A 22,683-nucleotide genomic window follows, 5' to 3' on the forward strand; every position below is an offset into this window, starting at 1 on the left:
ATCCAATAAGAATACAATGTGGTTGGCTAAATCCCAAATTGCCAGCCCATCTGGTTCGTTATTCAGTATCGGTAGATACCCAACAGGGTGCACCACGAGAAGGTGAGGATTGGACATTAGGTCAGAAGCCCTGGTCAGTTCTCCGCATTCCTTTAAAGGCTATGTGGAGGTTTCCACTCAGCTTATAGCATGAGTTGCAAAAAAAAAAAAAAAAAAGTGCTGTGGAGGATATATAAGCTGAAAGGTGACCGGCTAATTCATGAAAAGTAAAATGATCAGGCAAGAAAGGTGACCAGCAGTGCAAAATCAGATTATCTCTCTAAGACATTGTCTCACAATGCCATAATCTCCACTGCTAATGAAAATTAATCTATTCCTTTTAAATCTTTCTTACATAGATGTGAACTGGAAGAAGCAAAGCTTTCCAGCTTTGGCTAAAAATAAGATTTAAACTAAATGAGATTGTTATATTCATAATAAATTTCATTCAGTTTAATTCTTATTTAAAACTATTCTCCAGCTAGCATGGTATTTCATCTCATACCATCATTATTTTTGATTAGCCAGTAGAATACAATTGGGTTGGCTGAATTCCAAATTGCTAGGCCATCGTCATTTGTTTGGTATCCATATAGGTATCTCACCTTCTTGTGGTGTATAAGAAGGTATTGAGTGGACAATAAGTCAGAATTCCTGGTTGGTTTTCTACATTCCTTAAAAGATATGGACAGTTAGCATTCATGTGCATCTACTCACATGTGAGAACATGCAAATACATCTAGTTGCATCTTCTGCTGCATGCATGACGATGCAACCAGATGTATTTGCATATACTCACATGTGTTCTCTGGTCAGTTTTATGAGTTTTGAAGTTAACTCTAGGAGAATAAACTCTACTGAAGCCAAAGTAACAGGGGAAAAGGCAAAAAGTTGCTCTAGTCAGGACTAGAATAGTCCTTGATTCCTTAGGCTTTTTTGTACATATTTCATATTTGGTCATATAAAAGTGATCTAAAATTTGCTTCCTTTATAGAAATCATATGTAACTTCTGATTTTCATCTGGTAACTACATAAATTGTTGCTTTTTTAGATTGATAATTGCCATGAATTCATAGCTATGTACCAAGGTCCATTCCATGCTCTTATTGCCAGTGTTTTATCAAGAGTAATTTTGTACATTTTTATTTCTAAGTCATTCCTAAAGAAGGTCGAATAAACTTATATTTCCATTAAATATGAAAACCCTATAGATTTATAATATATAAGAATGATTGTAAATGTATACAAGGCAAATTTCAAAGGGCCTCTTTTCCTCACTAACATTTTAGATCAAAATTAGTAGGTGATAAAAGAATATAGCTTGGCTTTTTATAAATTAAACTGTCATGAAGTCTGTAATTTACTTTGACTGATAAAATAGTTTCTGTACTGATTAACTGTGAATTTAATCATTAAAAAAAAATGGTCAAAACACTACAGTTATATGATATAAATGGGACATTATAGCAATCAATATGTAGTCTATGTTGTAAGTCAGTGGTGAGAATGGAAGGAGATGCAGGAAGATGGTTTAATGTAACATCAGGTATAAATGAGGGTGCAATTATTCCCAGTGTTATTTACCATCTATATGAATCACATTATGAAGGAAAGAATCATAAAACCTGATATCAAAATAGACATGTCAATCTCAGTTCTAACTTTATGCAGATGTTATACTCCTAAATAAATCCTGTATATCCTGCAGGATTCCTTAACTAAATGGAAAAACTACTGTAACAAATTTGGCATGAAAATCATCATCATCTTTATTTCTTGGGCATATCCATAGAGTCAAAGACTCATTGTGGGAGATGCACTACCATTCACACAATTCCTATCCTACCTCTGTCTCTCTCTCTGAACTCATTCACTAACAAAACACTATTCAACTCTAGCAACCAATTCCATCAATTCACCACCCTACAAGCAAAAACTAGTTCTATAACCTGTACTTACCAGGCTCTAATACAATTTCTAAGAGTGACCTCTGGAAATCCTTTATGCTACCCATTCATTCCTGTAGAAAACCCCTTGGTCTCTCCCTTCCTGCAATATATTGTAAAAAAACTTCATTGTCAATCCAAGAAAGCCCTTCAATAACTTAAATGTTTCTACTATGTTCTCTCTTATTTGCCTAACAGCTAGTTTTTGAAGTTCACAGACCATCAATCTATTCTCATAAGAAGCATTTCATAGGCCTGCCACAATCTTAGTCATTTACCTCTGGAGATCCTTTATGCTACCCCTTCACCTCTGTAGAATCTAGGCAACCAGATATGCACATGGTAGTCCAGTTGCCTTATAAAAGGCAACTGGACAAGAGGAGAGGGAATAATAACCTTCTTATCCCCCACCGGCTTATCAGTGTGTTAGTCACATAATTCGATGTGCAGTTTTGGCCACCTTTGCAGTATGTTCTCTAAATTTCAACTCCCTGTACAAAATAACTCTCAAATCCCTGGCCTCATCAATTTCCTCCACTTCAGTTCTATCAATACAGTGCACAGCTTGTGATCTCTTCATCCCAAAGTGCACAACCTTACACTTGGTCTTGTTAAACCACTAGCTAATTACCTTTGTCCATACTGCCAGTTTAAGTCATCCTGGCTCTTTCCAGCTTTGCATCATCAACAAATAATGGAAGATTTCTCTTTAAATGGGATGTATAAGTTAAACAGCAGAGGACAAAGTACTGAGCCAGTCACCTGGATTCAACTGCCCTATAAATACCTACTCTTTGATATCTGTCTATCAATCGCCCTCTTATTCAATCACCAGATTCATATCCATCCCTATTTGATCCAATTTATGTGCATTATATTGGGAATCCTGTTGAATGTCTTTGCAAAGTCCAGAAGAATCACTGGATAGCTGGCCTGGTTGGCCGAGTGGTTAGTGTATCCGCACTCCAGCCAAAAGGCTGCGGGTTCGAATCCAGCTGTGGGAATGGATGTTTGTAATTATCTGTGAAAATACTAGTGGTGGCAGAGGTCAGCAGATGGTGTTGGTGTAGATGTTGAGTTGTAGTTGGTGGAGATGGAGAGTTGTAGAGTAGGTGCTCTCCCTCGATGAGTCTTTGGACTCCTTGAAGGGAGGGCACCTACTCTACAAGTACTGGTAGATAAGCCTAATTTGTTGGAAAATTGTCAATATGAAGTTAGTAATAATGTAATATTTTCATGTAGTAATCATAAACCTGTATACACCCTTCAGGAGACACATTTGATAATTTTTCAATGCCTCGGTGCAACATTTTGGGCTAAATGAAAGAGGAAAGAAGATACATGGGGGTGAACTTGTAGCTAACAATGGATTTATCCATAATACTCAAAATTTAAGAAAATTAATTTGATGTTTGGTACTTTTGTACTTGGTGCTCTGCTGTTTAGCTTATACATCAATAATGTTTAATGATATTTTTAATGGTTTCAGGAATCAAATACAGTTACACCGTTATGTAACACACGACTTACTTAAATTCTCAGTTACGTAATAAATCTACTAGCACGTATGAACATGTCTGTGGCTTTGCGCAGGTGTATCTTTGACAGCCTTATTGCAGTACAGTAGCAGATGGCTCACGCGGTTAGCTCAGTCACTTGTTATCACTGCTAGTTTCGGTGTTTTTTTACCCTTAAAATGGACAAACACGTTAATAAATTTAAAAAACAAAGGTCTACAATTACTTTAGAAGAAAAGTTGAATATAATTCGTATGTATGAAGGCAGGAAAATTTTTTCAACAATAGCTCAGGAAATAAATCGACCTATTTCGACAGTGAATACAATAGTGAAGGATAAAGTTTGCATTGTTGAAAGCACGAAAGGTGTGGTAGCGTTGAAGAGCACAATTATTACCAAGAAGAGGCTGGGCCCGATATCAGAGATGGAGAAATTGTTCTCACTGGATCGATGATCTGACACAGAAGAGGATACCGTTAAGTTTTTTATAATTGAATTTTTTTAATCACCCCAAAAATGAAAAATATTAAAAATGGAAAATATCTGATTAATAGCAAAAAAATGAATGTAAGACAGCGGTATGATTAGCCATTGAACATTTTATTTTATGTATGTAATTTACAAATTCGACTTATGTAAAGGTTTACGGAACACATTACTTACATAACTCGAGGTGTAACTGTACTATGAAATGTGGTTATAAAGTGATGAAGGAGCGTTGTAGATTAGAACGAAGAAAATATTTTAATGTCACTTAAATGACATTAAAAATTTAATTTAAAGTCGTAGACAAATGCTCAGAAGGTAATAATTTAAGGCCATTAGTATTCTTTAGGGAATGTACTTTTTTTTGAGAACAGTTTATGGATAAAAAAATTCAGGGCAGTTTACTCTTAATAAGCTATTCCATGCATTGAATAACCTTTAATGCAATATCATATTTATTAAATTTCTGCACTGGCCTTGATATTAGTAATGAGATGTTATTTCAGATTATTTGTTACAAAAAAGTATTAAAATCTGTAATTAGTGAAATCTTAGTATGATATAGTGCAAAACGGTAATCTGAAATAACTTCTCTAATGTAAATTATCATCAAATAAATTTTAGTTCTAGTAAAGGCGTTAATGGTATATCCTGATTCTCGTAGACAGGCTTATACGTTGGTTATGCATTTCTAAATAACTTAGGGAATTGAAACAACGTAGATCCGAATATAAATTAAATTATACTTTCATAGATATTTCCGATATTTCGGCAATGTCACATTGCCATTTTCTAAAGGAACTTACAAAAAGGCAGGTGCACACAGGCAATAACAATACAGTAACTGAGAATGAAAGTATGAAGCTATCGTTCTCCTAGAAGTCATGATGGTGCCCTCTGGCGGGCTAAGTAGGTGTTCTTGGCCGTTGGGCTGAAGGTCTGCTGATGTATGCCTCCCAAATACCAAAGACCAACCACTTCCCCCAGACCTACCTGGTGTATACCAGGTCCCTTGCAGTTGTAAACTGTCGTACTTTGGCCAAACAGGCAGGACAGTGAACATCAGAATTTCTGAACACTAGGACTACATCCGGTTTTACAAGTATAGCCATTCTGGTCTTGCAGACCATGATCTGGATACTCGCCACAGAATACGGTGGAAGAAAGCAACAATAATACACCGGAGCAAATATAAATTCGAAAGATTATTTATGGAATCAGCCTCTGCCATATGAAACTCTCCAAACCTCAACAAATTTGGTTGTATGCGACTGCCCCAAATTTGGGAGGCATACATCAGCAGACCTTCAGCCCAACGGCCAAGAACACCTACTTAGCCCGCCAGAGGGCACCATCAGGACTTCTAGGAGAACGATAGCTTCATACTTTCATTCTCAGTTACTGTATTGTTATTGCCTGTGTGCACCTGCCTTTTTGTAAGTTCCTTTAGAAAATGGCAATGTGACATTGCCGAAATATCGGAAATATCTATTAAAGTATAATTTAATTTATATTCGGATCTACGTTGTTTCAATTCCCTAAGTTATTTAGAAATGGTATATCCTGATTTCTCTTTTTGATATATATTCAACCCACTCACAAACAGTTGCAAAACTTATAGCACATTGGTACTTGCAAGCATAATATTGTTTACAAGGTGGTTAGATTAATATTCTTTGGACAGTGTGAAACTACTACCATGCTTATTGGAACTTAAATGGCTTTAAAAAGTAATATGACTGGTCTTCAGAGCAGTTTCTAGAATAATGAATCTTTAGCTTACCTATAGCACTAATGTGCCATGGGTTTACAATCTTTCATAGGTGGGACTGTCATAAATAAAATAAAATAAACAATAATAAATTAGTCCACAACTGATGCCCAATCATGCATGTACATGATATTACACTGCTTATCTTCAGTACTGCCAGTTCTAACATTTAATAAATTAATTTATTTTAAATCTAACCTGCATATACAAAAGGTTACAAGACCTGCTGCACACATCAGCACTATGTGTGTTGGCATGTTTATTTATGATGCAAAATTTTTTAAATTAGTCTTCAGTCATGTTCCCAAACTTTGTTGAACTCTGTAAGTGGAGTAGAGTTCTCATTGTAGTAATTTAATAAAAGAATATGGGAATTACAGAGGAGTTCACTTGAGTGTTCTTATGTAAGATTTATGCAAACATACTTCAGAAAAGATTAAACTGATCTGATTTTCCAGCCAGCTTTTACAGTTTGTCTTTTTTAAGGCTGTATTTTGCTGCAAATTTGATACAGCAATTCAATTTTATTAACGAGTCCTACTTTATACCAACATTTTCTTCAACTTTACATAGCTGGGTAATGTTTTTTTTCAGTATAATTTTTTTGTGACTCATCATGTACACATATGCATGTAGTTTGTCAAATTAAATAAGCAATTTGTAATATTAATAGAAATATCTACTATTTTTACTGGTATTTGATATCAGTAAGTTATGAGTTTAGCCCAGATGTATATTTTCTGTGTGTGTACATACATGTTATTAAACTTGAATGAACAATAACTAAACATTTATATCCTTTAATTTTATTATTATTTAATTATTGTTTATAGACTGAGTTTTCTCTATTGACAGCTCATGTGCTAGATTTAAATTTTTATATTTTCTAAGGACTGGCACCCCCCCCCCCAAACTTAAAAATTGGAAATACTATTCTATATAATTTTCAGGCATATATCATCCAAAGAGGTGTATGGGATATTATCATTTGCAAAAAAAATGTGCATCATAATATGTATATCCTCATATGAGGATATACATATTATGATGCAATTAGAACCTCTTCAGAAGACCAAAGAGTAATATCTAATTATATTTGCAAACAAGTAATCAAATGATTTAGAAGGAAACTATTGATAAGCTGCTAATTATATTGGATTATCATATTATCCTGTACATTCCAGAAGATCAAGAGGAATAGTGATTCCAAGTTGTGGGGGGGATACTGGGGAGTGCGCCCTTCGATTGAAATAGGCCTAAGTTCGATTCTCGTCGCGATGGGAGGAATCTTTATCTGGAAGATTTTCAATCGAAGGTGAGTTAGCCAATCTGTGATACTGCTGGACCTGGCAAAGGCGTTTGACAGGATACCACATGGAATTCTAATCCGTAAACTACAACATATGGGAATGGATATAGGGTTGGTGAGATGGATAGGTGGATGGTTGATGGAGAGATATCAAAGAGTGGTTTATTCAGGATTGGAGTCCAAAAGATGGCCTGTGACTAGTGGGGTGCTGCAGGGTTCTGTTCTTGGACCACTGCTGTTTAATCTGTTCATTAACGATATAGGGAAGGATCTAAGTGGAACAGTTCATTTGTTCGCTGATGATGCAAAGTTGGGGAGGGCGATAGTGAATGCAGAAGATGTCAAAGTCTTGCAGGATGACTTAGATAGATTGGAGTTCTGGGCTAAGGAGAATGGATGTCAATTTAATGTGACAAAATGTAAGGTTATGCATTTTGGAGTGAAAAGATTAGCAGCAGTATACCACATGGGTGGAACTGTACTCCAAGAGATTGATGAGGCCAGGGACTTGGGAGTGTTGGTGGATAGGGAGATGAAGTTTAGGGGGCACATTGCGAAAGTAGCTAAATCAGCTCATCAACTCACTTGGTTGTTGAAAAATACCTTAACGAGCAGAGACAAGCAAGTTATTGTACCTCTGTACCGAGCCTTGATAATACCTCATCTTGACTACTGTGCCCAGATTTGGTCACCTCAGTTCCTTCTTGATGGGGAGGAGGTGAAGAGGATCCAGAGGCAAGTGACTAAGATGATAGCAGGTCTATGGAATGAACCATATGAGAACAGGTTGAAGATCATCTGTAGGTTGTAGAAACTGGTTGATAGGCGGAAAAGGGGAGTATGATTGAGACATTCAAATTGCTAAAAGGATTCTATAAGATTAATTCAGAGGATATCTTTGAGATCAGGACTGGTGGTGGGAGAACTAGGGGACACCTATGGAAGCTGGGCAAGAGTGTGGTTAGCAGTGGTGTTAGAGCTGGGTTCTTTACTTTTAGAATGGTAAATGAGTGGAATAAGCTGCCAGAGTCTGTTTTGGGTGCTATGACAGTGAGCGAGTTCAAGGCAAGATATGATAGATACTGTGAGAATGTCGTACAGTTGTGTGGACATGATGTTTAGGGCCTCCCTCATGAGTCTAAGGACTCCCAGGAGTAGCCCGAAAATAATAATAATAATAATAATAATAATAAATGGAGATGATATTTACCTAAAAAAAAAATAAGCAAACTTATTAGCCTGCTGGATGAACAGCAGTAGTTCAATAAGTAATTAGTTCTGTTGCAAATTTCATTTTATCAAAGGGAAAACTTATACCTTACTAATACTGGATACACAGTTAGCTTGCAGAGCAGAACTTGCTAAATCCTCAAGTCTTTGTCTTGATACAGGAGAAATGAAATTTAAATAGTAATTGTCATAAAGCTGATTTCTGAAATCCTAGAAAATAAATAAAAACAAAAAAAGTATCTTCATTAGAATAATCATGATAAAAAGTGAATAATGAATAAATAATAATAATTCTTACGCAATTCTTTGGTACCTATTTATTCAAATAGTATGCTACAGAGTCAGTATGGTGTTTTAATTTCATAAAACCAATGTAAGAGAACAAGAAAATAATTTACAAGAAACTTCAAAACCAAGGTAATTGCAATGAGCAATTATATTGAGAAAAATTAACAAGCTGCCAAATTTACTATTTAGGATTGTTAATGCTAATGTTTCATTGTTGTATCAATAGTGGGATATAGAAATTAATAAGAGCATACAGGAATGACTAGTGTCATTTTTTTTTTTTTTGAAAAAATCATGGTTACTAGCCATATAATGATAGTAACAGTATTAGCTTTTCAATGTATGTTCTGATAATGTGAAAAATATTAGCAATCATGGTTGATGAAAACGTTTTTCCTAATGTGCTATTAATTTCTATTATAACTAGTTATATGGAAGAAGTAGAGGAATGTTTAGTCATCAGAGAGGGCAGCTGATTATATATACATATAAAACTGGTTCTTAATGGATACAAACAGTAGAGCAGAAAATCAATTAGACATATAAAAATGCTCTAAAAAATAAAAATAAATAAATAATAATAACAGTAAGCAGAAGCAAGATATTCACTCAGTACACAGAAGTCTTTACTAACACCAAGTTCCAATATAAAGACTGCATAAATACACACAAAGAGAACACAGACAAAATAACAGTTTTATCAATTATGTTACTGTTAAGAGCAATGTTTTCAGATTAGTCCAAAGTACAAGAATGTACAAAGTATTTGAAATAAAAAGTGATGATCAGAAGATTGTTTGGAATTACAGCTGAGATAATGAAGACTCTGAGGCAAGTATATTATAGTAGTTAACTATATGTACACCTGATGCTAGATGAAAGCTTCAAATTGTTTCTATTAACACCATTTTTCAACAAAGACTACATGAGATTTACATGAAGAGAACACAGACAAAATAGTCTTATCAATTAATGACTATTGATAACCAATGTCTTTAGATTGGTTAAGGATGCAAGAATATACAGAGTATTCAAACAGGAAGTGATGAGCAGAGGATTGTTTGGAATTACAAAAAAATGAAGATTTCAAGGCTGGTATATCATAGTTGTTAACTGTGTGTTCTTCTAGCACAGGGTGGCCTGTTTTTTCACGTTTCAGGGAGGGGAAATCCTGACACCTCTGTATGAAGCCAGCTAACTCAGTATTGAGTAGAATAACAAATAAGGAAATGACTGCAGACAATCATAAAAATGATGCATTTTGCAACAGAATTTTTGTATATAGCATCTGAATGTATCTCTAAATGATTACATATGTTAGTATCCAAATAGCTTTTGCCTGATCAAGAAACTTGCACTCCTCTCCAGGTTTTGCAAAGGATAGACATCTCTTTGGAATCTGGTATTTATCAATTTTCTTGCAGTTGAAGTTTATCTTAACTCAGCCAAACCTACTTTGACAGACTGGTAGTCTCTCCTACTTTGGCTTGGTGGTTAGGGGTTATGCTAACTGCTTGGCCTAGTTAGCTGAATGAATGGTTAATGTATTCCACTCTCCAACATAGGCTGTGGGTTTAAATCCTGCCAAGGGCAAAGACATTAGTGATTGCCTTTAGGTAAGATATGAATTTCATCACTAGGTGTGAGATTGCTGCCTTGCTTACTGGAGAACTGAAGTGTCTTGATGATAAAGTCCCACCATTTAGTCTCAAGGACAGAGTTTCTATAAAAAACGAATCACACACACACACAAATTAATAAAAATAGTAAAATTCTTAGCCCACTCACAGTATTAATGTACTACAGGTTTGCAACCTTTCATAAGTAGGAGTCGGATTCATCATGTGAAACATCTAAACTATATTAAATTGGCGAACATGCCCCAAAACATAAGATTCTTTAACAGAAGATTAAAGCCCTACCTAAAAGCCATTTTCTCAGAGAGATGCTATATGAAGAGAGATACAAAACTTTGCTATGTTGGCCTCAATTAGATGAGATCTAAATAGATTTGACAGACTAAGGTTATTTATCCCCTTTATGAGATTTTTTGTAATTAAAAAAAAACATTGTTGGGACTTTAGAACAATTTAAACTATACAATTCTACATTAATCTTGTGTAAATGCATTCACATTGTTGATTTTTCAGTTATGTAGCTTATGCCCCATTTCATTTTTTTTTTTGAATTTTATTCTAAAGATGAAAATATGTATAAAATTTTAGCCCTTGATAGTGGATCAAAAATTGTATACTACTCTTCAAACTTAAGCCTTCTGTTGTAATATTTTTACTTAAAAGTAACTTCATCTACCCCCCCCCCCATTTTTTTTTTTTCCTTTCCATCTTTCTCAATTTCTCCAGTCAAAATTCTTCAACCATCTTTACTAGGTCATCCAGGCACTCGTTTTTTTTTTCCCTATAGATGCTAATGGATGATTATCTTTGCCTATCTATCATTTTTCATTTATGCAATATGTCTTGTGCATTTCCATTCTAATTTTAAAATCTCTTCACCTATATCCAACACTTTTGTTTCTTTTCTTGTAATGTTATTCCTTATTTTGTCTTGCAGTCTAATGATAAACATGGCTCTCTCCATTCTGCACTCAAAAATAGACAAAACACAGACTATATAACTGGAAAATCAACAATGCGAATGCGACATTCACACAAAATTAATGTAGAATTGCATGGTCTAAACAGTTCTAAAGTCCTAACAATGTTTTTAAGTAACACCTTTCATCATCAGAACAACTGAATCTTCAATCATTTCCACCAATGAACTGCAAACAATTTTATTTTTTCTCAATTTGTTATCAAAATGGTCAAAACTGAAATGACAAATTTTAATCTTCTTTCTTCTTCTTCTTCTGCAGCTTCTCCCACTTAAGTGGGGTCACTGTTGATGATGAGTCTCTTCCACATCCTCCTGTCTTGGGCTGTCACCACATCCAAGTTCTTCATCCTCAAGTCCTCTTCTACCAGCTCCCTCCATCTCTTCTTTGGCCACCCACACTTCCTCCTTCCTTGCACATCCATCTGCATGACCCTTCTTCCCACATATTCGTCCTCCATCCTCATCACATGACCAAACCATCTCAATCTTGCCTCCTGTATCTTCGCTCCTAAGTTCGTAACTTTCACTGTTCCCCTCACAGAGTCATTTCTCAGACGATCCCTTTCTGGTCACACTGCACATCCACCTAAGCATTCTCATCTCTGCTACTTCCATCCTGATGATGTTATTTTTCCTCAGAGCCACAGTTTCTATAGCATACGTCATAGCTGGCCTCACTACTGTTCTATAGATTTTGCTTTTCAGATAGATCGGCACCCTCTTATCGCATAACACTCCAACCATCTCCCTCCAGTTCCTCCAACCCGCTTGTATCCTGCATCCCACTTCCTTCTCAGCTCCTCTATCTTCTTCCACTGTTGAACCTAAGTATCTAAAGTCTCTCACCTTCCTGATGACATTTCCTTCCAGCTCCAGGTCTGTCTCCTGGCTGCCACCCACTGTGCAACACATATACTCTGTCTTACTTCTGCTCAGTCTCATACCTCTCTCTTCCAGTACTTTTCTCCATCTTTCCAGTTTAGATCCTGCTTCTTCTCTTGAATTTGCACACAGCAAGATGTCATCTGCATACAACATTGTCCAAGGCGCATCATCCCTCACCTCCTCCGTCATCACCTCCATCACAATGTTAAACAGAAATGGACTTAATGCTGACTCTTGATGCAAGCCAACTGTTACTTGAAAACTTTCTGTCTGTCCCAGACAGGTCTGAACACTTGTCTTCACATTTCTGTACATCTCCCGCACCAACCTGACACATTTCTCCGGAACCGTCTTCTCTCTCAGAGACCTCCAGACTTCTTGCCTTGGCACTCTATCGTATGCTTTCTCCAGATCAATAAATGCCAGATGTAGCTCCTGTTGTTTCTCTCGAAACTTTTCCATCATCTGCTGTAACCCAAAGATAGCATCTGTTGTTGATCTTTGGCTTCATGCCAGGCATGAAGCCAAATTGTTCCTTTGCAATCTCCAGCTCCTTCCTCAATCTTCCATCAAGAACCCTTTCTAGGATTTTCATTGTGTGGGATATCAACTTCATTCCTCTGTAATTTTTAGTCTTGTGCATCCACTTTACCCTTGTAGATGGCGACAAGAGTACTCTCCCTCCATTCCTTGGGTATATTTTCCTGTTGGCAAACTTTCACGAACAGGTCCCACAGCAGGTCAATTCCCTCTTCCCCCAGTGCCTTCCATGCCTCCACTGGAATCCTGTCGGGGCCCACCGATTTTCCATTCCTCATCCTCTTCATGGCCTCCGTCACTTCCACTCTACTGATGTTCTGCACCATCCCCTCAGAAGGCTGCCCATCTTCTCTGTGAGTCGTTGCATTTTCCTCATTCAAAAGTCCCTCAAAGTATATTTTCCATCTGTTTCTTATATCCAACTCCCTCCATAATACTCTTCCTTCAGCGTCTTTGATCTGCTTCACATGTAAGATGTCCTTTGCTGCTTTATTTCTACATTTTGCTAGTTGGTAAATTTTTCTCTGTCCTTCCTTTGTTTCTAATTGATCATACAGATCTTGATATGCCATTGCCTTCACCTGTGCCACAACTCTCTTGGCTTCTAAACAGTGATTCTAAATACCAAATTTCTTTAAATTCCATCAAACCAGGATGGAATTATCATCTTGAACTGTTTTGGACAATAAGATTGTTCTAGTAAAAAAACTTATAATTTCAAATCAATTTGGGAATAAAAATAGAATTATAACAGGAAAAATTACCACCAACAGAACAAAACTTGAATCTAGACCTAGAGAGAAAATAGAAAATAATTAATTACCAAACTGGAGCGGTATACCAACACAGTTAGACCACCTATATGTATCACATTACACAAATGAAATAGAGTAAATTTTAAATTTCATGTTCACAATTATCAGTTTCTTTTATTACTGTAAGAAATGTACAACCGATTAACTATTTTATAAAAAATAAAATTATATACAATTATAATTATATATATATTTATATATATTTTTCATATATGGAGGGGATGCTGGAAAGTTCTGATAAACATCTAGAACAAAAATGATATTAAAACAACTGATATAATCACAAGAGAGAACATATTAGTAGCAGGGTTATGAAAGTAACTTATGTTCTTATATTCTTGTATGTTCTTTTTTGTGGTTATATCAGTTGCTTTATTATCATTTTTGTTCTAGGTGTTTAACTGAAATTTTTGCCTGTGTGTGTGTGTGTGAAATAAGAAAAAAAAACATACTATATATAATTTAAATAAAATTATATAAATGTAATTTTTGAACTTAATGTGCCTGAAAAGATTAAATTACTAATTATAGCTTGATATAATTTTTGAATTTGAATGTTCTCATAGATGAACTTACTTATCTGGCTCAGAGTGGACAAGTATTTTCAAGAAAAGCACAATGATAAATCAAAAATTTGACACTTGTGCTGATCATGCTAAATAGGATATCAGTTTTTTGAGAAAAGGAAACTATATGAAATTCGGTTTTTCATACTTGTTTCTTTGCTTTCAGTCTTTTACCTCGAAAGAAAAATGTTAAAAGCTGAATTTTAACGGAATTAGCATTAGAAAGAGGAGACCTGCAGTTAGTTTTTTTTTTTGTGATATTACAAAAGAGAAAGTCTTGGATTGTTCGTACCAGTTACAAAGTGCATTTTATTACTTGAAGTCAAAGATTAAAGTTCAAAAGAGTCAAAGCTGTATAACTGAGAGGAGACCTCCACCTAGCCTTTAAAGGAATGCAGAGAATTGACCAGGGCATCTGACCTAATGTCCAATCCTCACCTTCTCGTGGTGCATCCTGTTGGGTATCTACCTGGATACTGAATGGACAAGGATCGGCTGACAATCTGGGATTTAGCTGAACAAATGCTATTCTTATTGACTTAAACCACAATATACAATGATGGTTCAACACGACAAAATTTCATGCCAAGTGGGGTGTCACCTGGTTAAATAAGGCACCTGTTGTTTTTGTCAGGGAACCAGGGCGAACAGCGAAAAGTCAGCTACTGGAACAAATGTGAAAGCAAACCCCAACTCAATATCACCGCAGTTAAAGATCGGCACTATCAACATAAAAAGCCTGAATGGCAAAGAAATGGAGCTAGCTGAGGAATTAGATAAGTACCAGATTGACATAATAGGGGTGACTGAAACAAAAAAGACAAAAACTGGTGAGATCTTTCTGAGCAATAAATACAAAATGTTATAATCAGACAATGACAATCAAGGAAAAGAAGGAGTAGCCATAGTATTCAACACAAAATACGAGGCTCATCTTCTTGATTGGACATTGGGGAATTGGACAATGAGACTTATTTGTGCCTGTGGTCCCACAGAAGGTTCTACTAAGGTAGAAGTGGAGGAATTTTTGATGATTTAAAGAAAGCAACTGACACAATGAAAAAGGAAAAGTTTGTCCTTGTTGGGGATCTAAATCGCAGAGTAGGAAATCATTGTCAGACATACAAAAATATTCTGGGAAAATTTGGAGAAAAGAGCAAAGCTAATAATAATGGCAACCTGTTGGATTTCTGCTGAAGACATGAATTGGTTATTACTAACACCATGTTCCAACATAAAAATGTGCAGAAATTCACATGGAGAGAAGAGGCAAGAAATAAGAAACGTCTCATCGACTATGTTATTATTGATAGTGATGTTTTCTCTGTGGTGCATGACACCAGAGTGTACAGAGGATTTGAAATTGGAAGTGATCACTATTTAGTCTTGAACAGGTTAAAATTGAATTTCATATTGAAAAGAATAACATGTAAGAAAGTTTAAAAGTGAATAAAAGTTGAGCGGCTCTCAGATGTGAACTGTAGGCTAAAATACACAAAGATTATTAAAAAAAACTGTGAGTTTCAGAACAGGAACCAAACCTTGGAGATTCAATGGCAAGCCTTGAAGAAAACACTGATTGATTCAGCCAGAGAGGCATGTGGTGAGGTTGTCTGCAAGGATAGAAAAATCAGAACTCCATGGTGGACACAGGAAAGCTAGTTTTACACAGTGAAGGAAAAGAAGAAAGCATATCAAAAGTTCCTGGCAAATAAGTCAGCTTGTGCTCTTAGAGAATACAGAGACAAATGTAAGAAAGCTAAACACTGTGTAAAACTAGCTAAACAAAAGTCATGGGAGGACTTTGGCAAGAACATAGAAAATAAATATCAAGAAGGCGGTAAGATATTCTGAAGATTGTTGAAGAGCTTAGAAATGGAGGAAAGAGTGCTCTAAAAGGAGTTAGAGATGGTAGAGCTGACATGAAAACGGGAAAAAAAGATATCCTTGGAGTATGGAGTAATTACTTTGAAAAATTGCTAAATGAAACAACCAATGATAAAGCACAGTGGTAAAAAACACTTAACGGGCATACGGTCAGGAATACTTATCCATACTTGAAGTAGAAAAAGCCATCAAAGGCTTGAAATGTGGTAAGGCAGCAGGAGTAGAAATGCTGAAGAATGGTGGTATAGAAGTCTTACAGTGGCTCCACTGCATAGTTCAGAAGGCCTGGACATAGGGACGAATTTCTGATGATTGGAGTAGAGCTCTAATAGTACCCATATATAAAAAGGGAAATAAAACTGAATGCGAGAATTACAGAAGTATTTCCCTACTGAGTGTTCCGGACAAGATTTATGCTAGTATACTTGAAAAACGGTTGAGAAGAATTGTGGGAGAAAAGCTTGGTGAAGAACATGCTGGATTCAGTTCAAATAGAGGCTGTCAGGATCAGATCTTCACTTTATGACAAATAGTTGAGAAACTACTTCTGTTTCTCAACTATTTATAACAAATAGTAGGGAAATACTTCTGTAATTCTCGCATTCAGTTTTATTAACATCGACTATGTTATTATTGATAGTGATGTTTTCTCTGTGGTGCATGACACCAGAGTGTACAGAGGATTTGAAATTGGAAGTGATCACTATTTAGTCTTGAACAGGTTAAAATTGAATTTCATATTGAAAAGAATAACATGTAAGAAAGTTTAAAAGTGAATAAAAGTTGAGCGGCTCTCAGATGTGAACTGTAGGCTAAAATACACAAAGATTATTAAAAAAAACTGTGAGTTTCAGAACAGGAACCAAACCTTGGAGATTCAATGGCAAGCCTTGAAGAAAACACTGATTGATTCAGCCAGAGAGGCATGTGGTGAGGTTGTCTGCAAGGATAGAAAAATCAGAACTCCATGGTGGACACAGGAAAGCTAGTTTTACACAGTGAAGGAAAAGAAGAAAGCATATCAAAAGTTCCTGGCAAATAAGTCAGCTTGTGCTCTTAGAGAATACAGAGACAAATGTAAGAAAGCTAAACACTGTGTAAAACTAGCTAAACAAAAGTCATGGGAGGACTTTGGCAAGAACATAGAAAATAAATATCAAGAAGGCGGTAAGATATTCTGAAGATTGTTGAAGAGCTTAGAAATGGAGGAAAGAGTGCTCTAAAAGGAGTTAGAGATGGTAGAGCTGACATGAAAACGGGAAAAAAAGATATCCTTGGAGTATGGAGTAATTACTTTGAAAAATTGCTAAATGAAACAACCAATGATAAAGCACAGTGGTAAAAAACACTTAACGGGCATACGGTCAGGAATACTTATCCATACTTGAAGTAGAAAAAGCCATCAAAGGCTTGAAATGTGGTAAGGCAGCAGGAGTAGAAATGCTGAAGAATGGTGGTATAGAAGTCTTACAGTGGCTCCACTGCATAGTTCAGAAGGCCTGGACATAGGGACGAATTTCTGATGATTGGAGTAGAGCTCTAATAGTACCCATATATAAAAAGGGAAATAAAACTGAATGCGAGAATTACAGAAGTATTTCCCTACTGAGTGTTCCGGACAAGATTTATGCTAGTATACTTGAAAAACGGTTGAGAAGAATTGTGGGAGAAAAGCTTGGTGAAGAACATGCTGGATTCAGTTCAAATAGAGGCTGTCAGGATCAGATCTTCACTTTATGACAAATAGTTGAGAAAGCATGGGAATATCACAAAGATCTGTATTTAAGTTTTGTCAATCTGGAAAAGGCATACGACAAGGTGCCAAGAGAAAATCTATTCAATACACTACAGTTATATGGTTTCAATGGGGCATTATATCAAGCAATACTTAGTCTTTATTTGAGTTGCAAGTCAGCAGTTAGAATTGAAGGAAGTACAGGAAGATGGTTTAATGTTAAATCTGGTGTGAGACAAGGATGTACATTATCCCCTCTGTTATTCATTATCTATATGGATCAAATTATGAAGGAAAGTGGTATTAAACATGATATCAGAATTGGAGATGTTAATATCAGGTATTTGCTTTATGTGGACGATGTTATACTTCTAAATAAGTCCCCTACAAGTTTGCAAGATTCCCTGACTAAACTGAATAACTGTTGTAATAGATATGGTATGAAGGTCTGCAATAAAAAGACAAAAGACAATGAAAATAGGCAGAAACATTGAAAATATCAACTGTATTGTGAATGGAGAACATATAAAAAAAGTAAAACATTTCAGCTACTTAGGCATGATTTTTAGTGAAGATGGTAAATTAAATATGGAAATAGATAACAGAATCAACAAGGCTGATATGGTAGGAAGTCAATTGAATAAATTCATATGGAATAAGAGAGAAATTAGTCGGAACACTAAATTATCTATATACAAGACAGTGTTCAAATCAGTTTTAACTTATGGATCAGAAGTAAAACACTTAACCAAAGACTAGAGATCGCAGATATGAGAGTCCTGAGAAAGATTAGAGACGTGAACAGATGTCATCAATGGCAATATCATATTAAAAATGAGGATTAAGAAAGAACTGGAGATTGTCAGCATCCAGGAATGCGTTAGGAGAGCTAATCTCAGGTGGTATGGTCACTTAAAAAGAATGGGTGAGGAAAGATTAGCAAAACAAGTGTTCTCTGCCAGGTCGGCAGGAAAATGACCCAGAGGATGACCAAGATCTGATAATGTTGGAGTCTTGACTAGTAAGAGACTGATTTGGAAGAAAATTGTAGATAGGAAGTTAGTAATGATGTACATTTTTCATGTAGTACTATCATATCCTGCACACCCCATGAGGGTACATGTCAGGAATTTGATGATGATGTTGATTACAAAACAAGTTTAACCATTTCAATTTTGCAAAGGGAAAAAGCTTTTTTAAAATAATTTGATTCGTGGGAAAGAAAGTGATGTGCATGGTCAAAGTTATAAAAATAACTCTTCTTAGTAATTTCCAGTTTTATTTTTAAATTGAAATTTTCCCTATGCTCCCTGGAATGTATCATATGAGGATAGATTGAGAGTGTGTGGGTTGCAGGTGAAGGAGAGGGGTTATAAGTTACTAAAGGAACACTATAAGATTGACATAGAAGAAATTTTTTAATACATGGGAAGTAGGGGAGGGGTAAACAAGGGATCACACTTGGAAGCTGTCTAAGAGTGTGCAGTTGTTCTAACATATTTTATCTTAACTGGTTCAAAGGGGAGTCATAGAAAAAGATTATTAATATGAGATTTTTTGTTATGAAATTTGCAATTCTACTGATCAATCTTAGTGCTCAGTCTTAAAGAGAACAAAGGACAAAGCTGAATAAGCAGTTCAATTATAGATTATTATGCCTTTGCTCAATGTTGGATATTCTTTTTTTTTAAGCAGCATAAACAACGATCGTAATTTTTAGAAAAACAATGCTCATCTAAGTTTTTTTTGAAATGTTGTAGTTAAATCAAATAATATTGCACCATATGTTATTTTCATCAGAATAATTTTTATATATTTATTTATTTAAGAAGTAATATTACTTAGGTCCAATTCAATTTTTGAAGTGATGTTAAGATGGTAAAAATAAAAGTTACTTCCTGTGTTTTGAATTTCTTAATTTCTTTTTAGGTAGTCTGAAGATTCTCGTATGTAATATACTTGTAAGAATTTTAAGACAGGGTTGCTTAATTAAGTATAAAAGCTTGATAACTGACAGGATACCAACACATAGCCTTCTAAAACAACAAACTGGGACTTCTGACCTAATGTCTAATCCTCACCTTCCAGTGGTATCTCATTAGTTGGCATTTAACTGAGGAAACACTGATGGACTGGTAATTTGGGATTTAGTTCAAATTGTATTCTGTAAGGAAACCACAAAGAATATCATTATATCCAAACATCTCTGTTCAGACAAAATAACAGAAATCATCCTCACCGGAATGAAGATCTTCATCCTTCATTCAACCCCAAATTCCCATCTTCTATCCAAGCCTTGGTTTGGCTAACAGTCCAAATTCAAGAAAACAAGAAGTATTAGGGGTATGCAGTTAAGCATGTGTCTTTCCATAAACTTCACTAAAAATACAGAAAATAAATACTGATTCAGTGGTAAAATGGTTTGGAAGCTACTAAAAAGTAAGCAGAGATGATAAAGCTGACATAAAAACTAAAGAAAAATATATCCTAGTTGTCTAGAGCAGTGCTTCCCAAACTTATGGATGTCAAGATACCTTTTGGAAAATTAAAAGATTTCACGGCCCTTCATCAGAAAAAAAATCCTAACACAGACATATATTATTATAATATTTATTGTACTTATATTCAATACAAAACATACATACCAAGTGTATTTCTTTCTGCACATTGTCGCACATGTGTACACTAGCAAGGAAACATTAATTTAAAGCACGAAAAATTTGGCAGTTTTAAATGAGAGAAAGATTTTGCGCTTGTAAGCTTTTTTGTGCTTCTTATCAATACCTTTGAAATGAAACTTATATGAATAAGCAGATATTTACTAATATTCATTAAGCGCCAACATACGCAGGAAGCAAAATTTGTGAACCAATGTGCGATTTTTTCCATTAAAATATAAAAAATAACAAAAAATAATAAATAATGAAAACTAAATGTTTCTTTTAAGATAAAACATATCTACTTAGTCTTAAAACATTTAAAATTTGTTTTCATTATTTCAGCCCCCCCCTCAACAAAACTAATGGCCCCCAAGGGGGCCAATGCCCACAGTTTGGGAAGCGCTGGTCTAGAGTACTTACGTTCGGAGATTACTGAATGAAACAAGAAGTGACAGAACCGTGGTAAAAAATAGTCAAGAGGAATGCAAAATGAACAGTACATATCAATACTTGAAGTAGAAAAATCCATCAAAAACCTTACCCATCTGAAATATATAAAGACAGCTGGAGTAGATAAAATTTAACTAGAATTACTCAAATATGGATGTATAAAAGTTTGGCTACACTGCATAATTCAGATGGCTTGGTCAGAGGGTTAATTCTGAATGACTAGAGAAGAGCTCTCATAGTACCCATCTATAAAAAAGAGAAATGAAACAACATGAGGAATTTCCTTACTGAGATATTCCATTTCTCTAAGCATACTTCAGAAGTAGCTAAGAAAAATTGTAGAAAGCTAGGATCTGTATTTCAGTTCTGAAAAAAGCATATGTCAGGGTAGCAATAAATTAAAAAAAAAACTGTTCAAAACACTAAATTAGTTTTTTATAAGACAGTGTTCAAACCAATTTTAAGTTATGGATCTGAGAGCTGGGTTAGGAAAAAAAAAACACTTGACCAAAGACCACAGATATTAGAGTCCAGAGAAAGATTAGGGGTGTGAACAGATGGCATCAATGGCAATATCATATCAAAAATGAGGATATTAGGAAAGAATCTGACATTGTTAGCAGAGCTAATCTAAGGTGGTATGGTCACTTAAACAGAATGAGAGAGAGAGAGGAAAGATTAGCAAAACAAGTGTTCTCTGCCAGGTTGGAAGGAAAAAGACCCAGAGACCAAGGTATAGGTGGATTGATAAGTAAAAAGTGCTTTAGAAGACAGAAATATAAGATGTGATAATGTTGGAGTCATGACAAATTGCAGATTGATTTGGAGGAAAACTGCTGATAGGAAGTTAGTAATGAAGTAAGTTCTTCATGTAGTACTATCATAATATCATGTATACCACCCACCCACCCATCCACACACAATTTTATTTTATTTAACATATTAAAAGAAAGACAAATACCAAATGATATCCTAAAAGCTATCATAACTATATATGAAAATAATCAAATACAAATAAGATTAAATCATGAGCTATCATACATGAGAGAGAGAGATAAACCAAGGAGTCCGACAGGGATGTCCCTCTCAGCAACTCTTTTTAATATTACCTAAATGAAATAACAATAAAATGGAATAAAATTTTCCATTAAGGTATTAAGCTTTCTCCTACTGTGAATTTTTTAAACATTCTCCTTTTTGCTGATGACCAAATAATAATTACAAATTCTGAAGATAACTTACAGAAAGCTATTTTAAATCTAAATGAGATAGCAAAGATTATGGTATGATAATATCAGCAGAAAAATTAAACACTATGGCCTTTAAAGGACAAGATCCAGTAAAAACTAAAATAGTAGTAGATAACAAGATTTTAGAACAGGCGAATTCATTTAACTATCTAGGTTGTATGATTACATATGAAAATGAAAAAGATATAAACCTAAAAATTGCGAAATATTTAAGGTGTGATTAACTCTATATTTAAACCAAACCTAGTTCAAAAACAAACCAGACAAAGTATACAATACATTAGCCATACCAGTCCTAATGTATGGAAGTGAAATCTGGACAATAAAACAAAAAGACAAACAAAGATTAACAACAGCTGAAATGAAGTTTATGAGGGGAAACTGCAAAGTATACTGAATTTGATCATGAAAGAAATGAAGAAATTATGAAAGAATTAAACCAGGAATCAGTAATAGAAAAAATTAAAAAATATAAACATAAATGGATGGAACATGTTCAAAGAATGAAAACAGAAATATTACCAAAACAAACCCTCAAATCCAAACCATTAGGAAAAAGAAAACCAGGACATCCTCTTAAAAGATTCAATGATGACTTATAAGGTCGAAACAGGCCATTCTAGGCCTAAATCCTCGACAGGCATGATGATGACATGTAAATGGTTACCTGGAGAATAGTTGCCAATAA

At 35.1% G+C, this 22,683-nt stretch overlaps 1 protein-coding gene across 1 annotated transcript in view; it reads right to left on the reverse strand.

The window, feature by feature from the left end:
* The window catches only part of Slh (sec1 family domain containing Slh), a 349,840-nt gene that overhangs the window by 286,823 nt on the left and 40,334 nt on the right, over window positions 1–22,683 (reverse strand). The window contains exon 5 of the mRNA XM_090408533.1: window positions 8,388–8,510. Within this exon, the coding sequence (XP_090264659.1) occupies window positions 8,388–8,510 (123 nt within the window). The remainder of the gene's footprint in view (window positions 1–8,387; window positions 8,511–22,683) is intronic.

This window comes from Typopeltis vanoorti, chromosome 18 (assembly GCF_054136105.1).
Source record: "Typopeltis vanoorti isolate ZY-2024b chromosome 18, IOZ_Tvanoo_1.0, whole genome shotgun sequence".
NCBI lineage: Eukaryota > Metazoa > Arthropoda > Arachnida > Uropygi > Thelyphonidae > Typopeltis > Typopeltis vanoorti.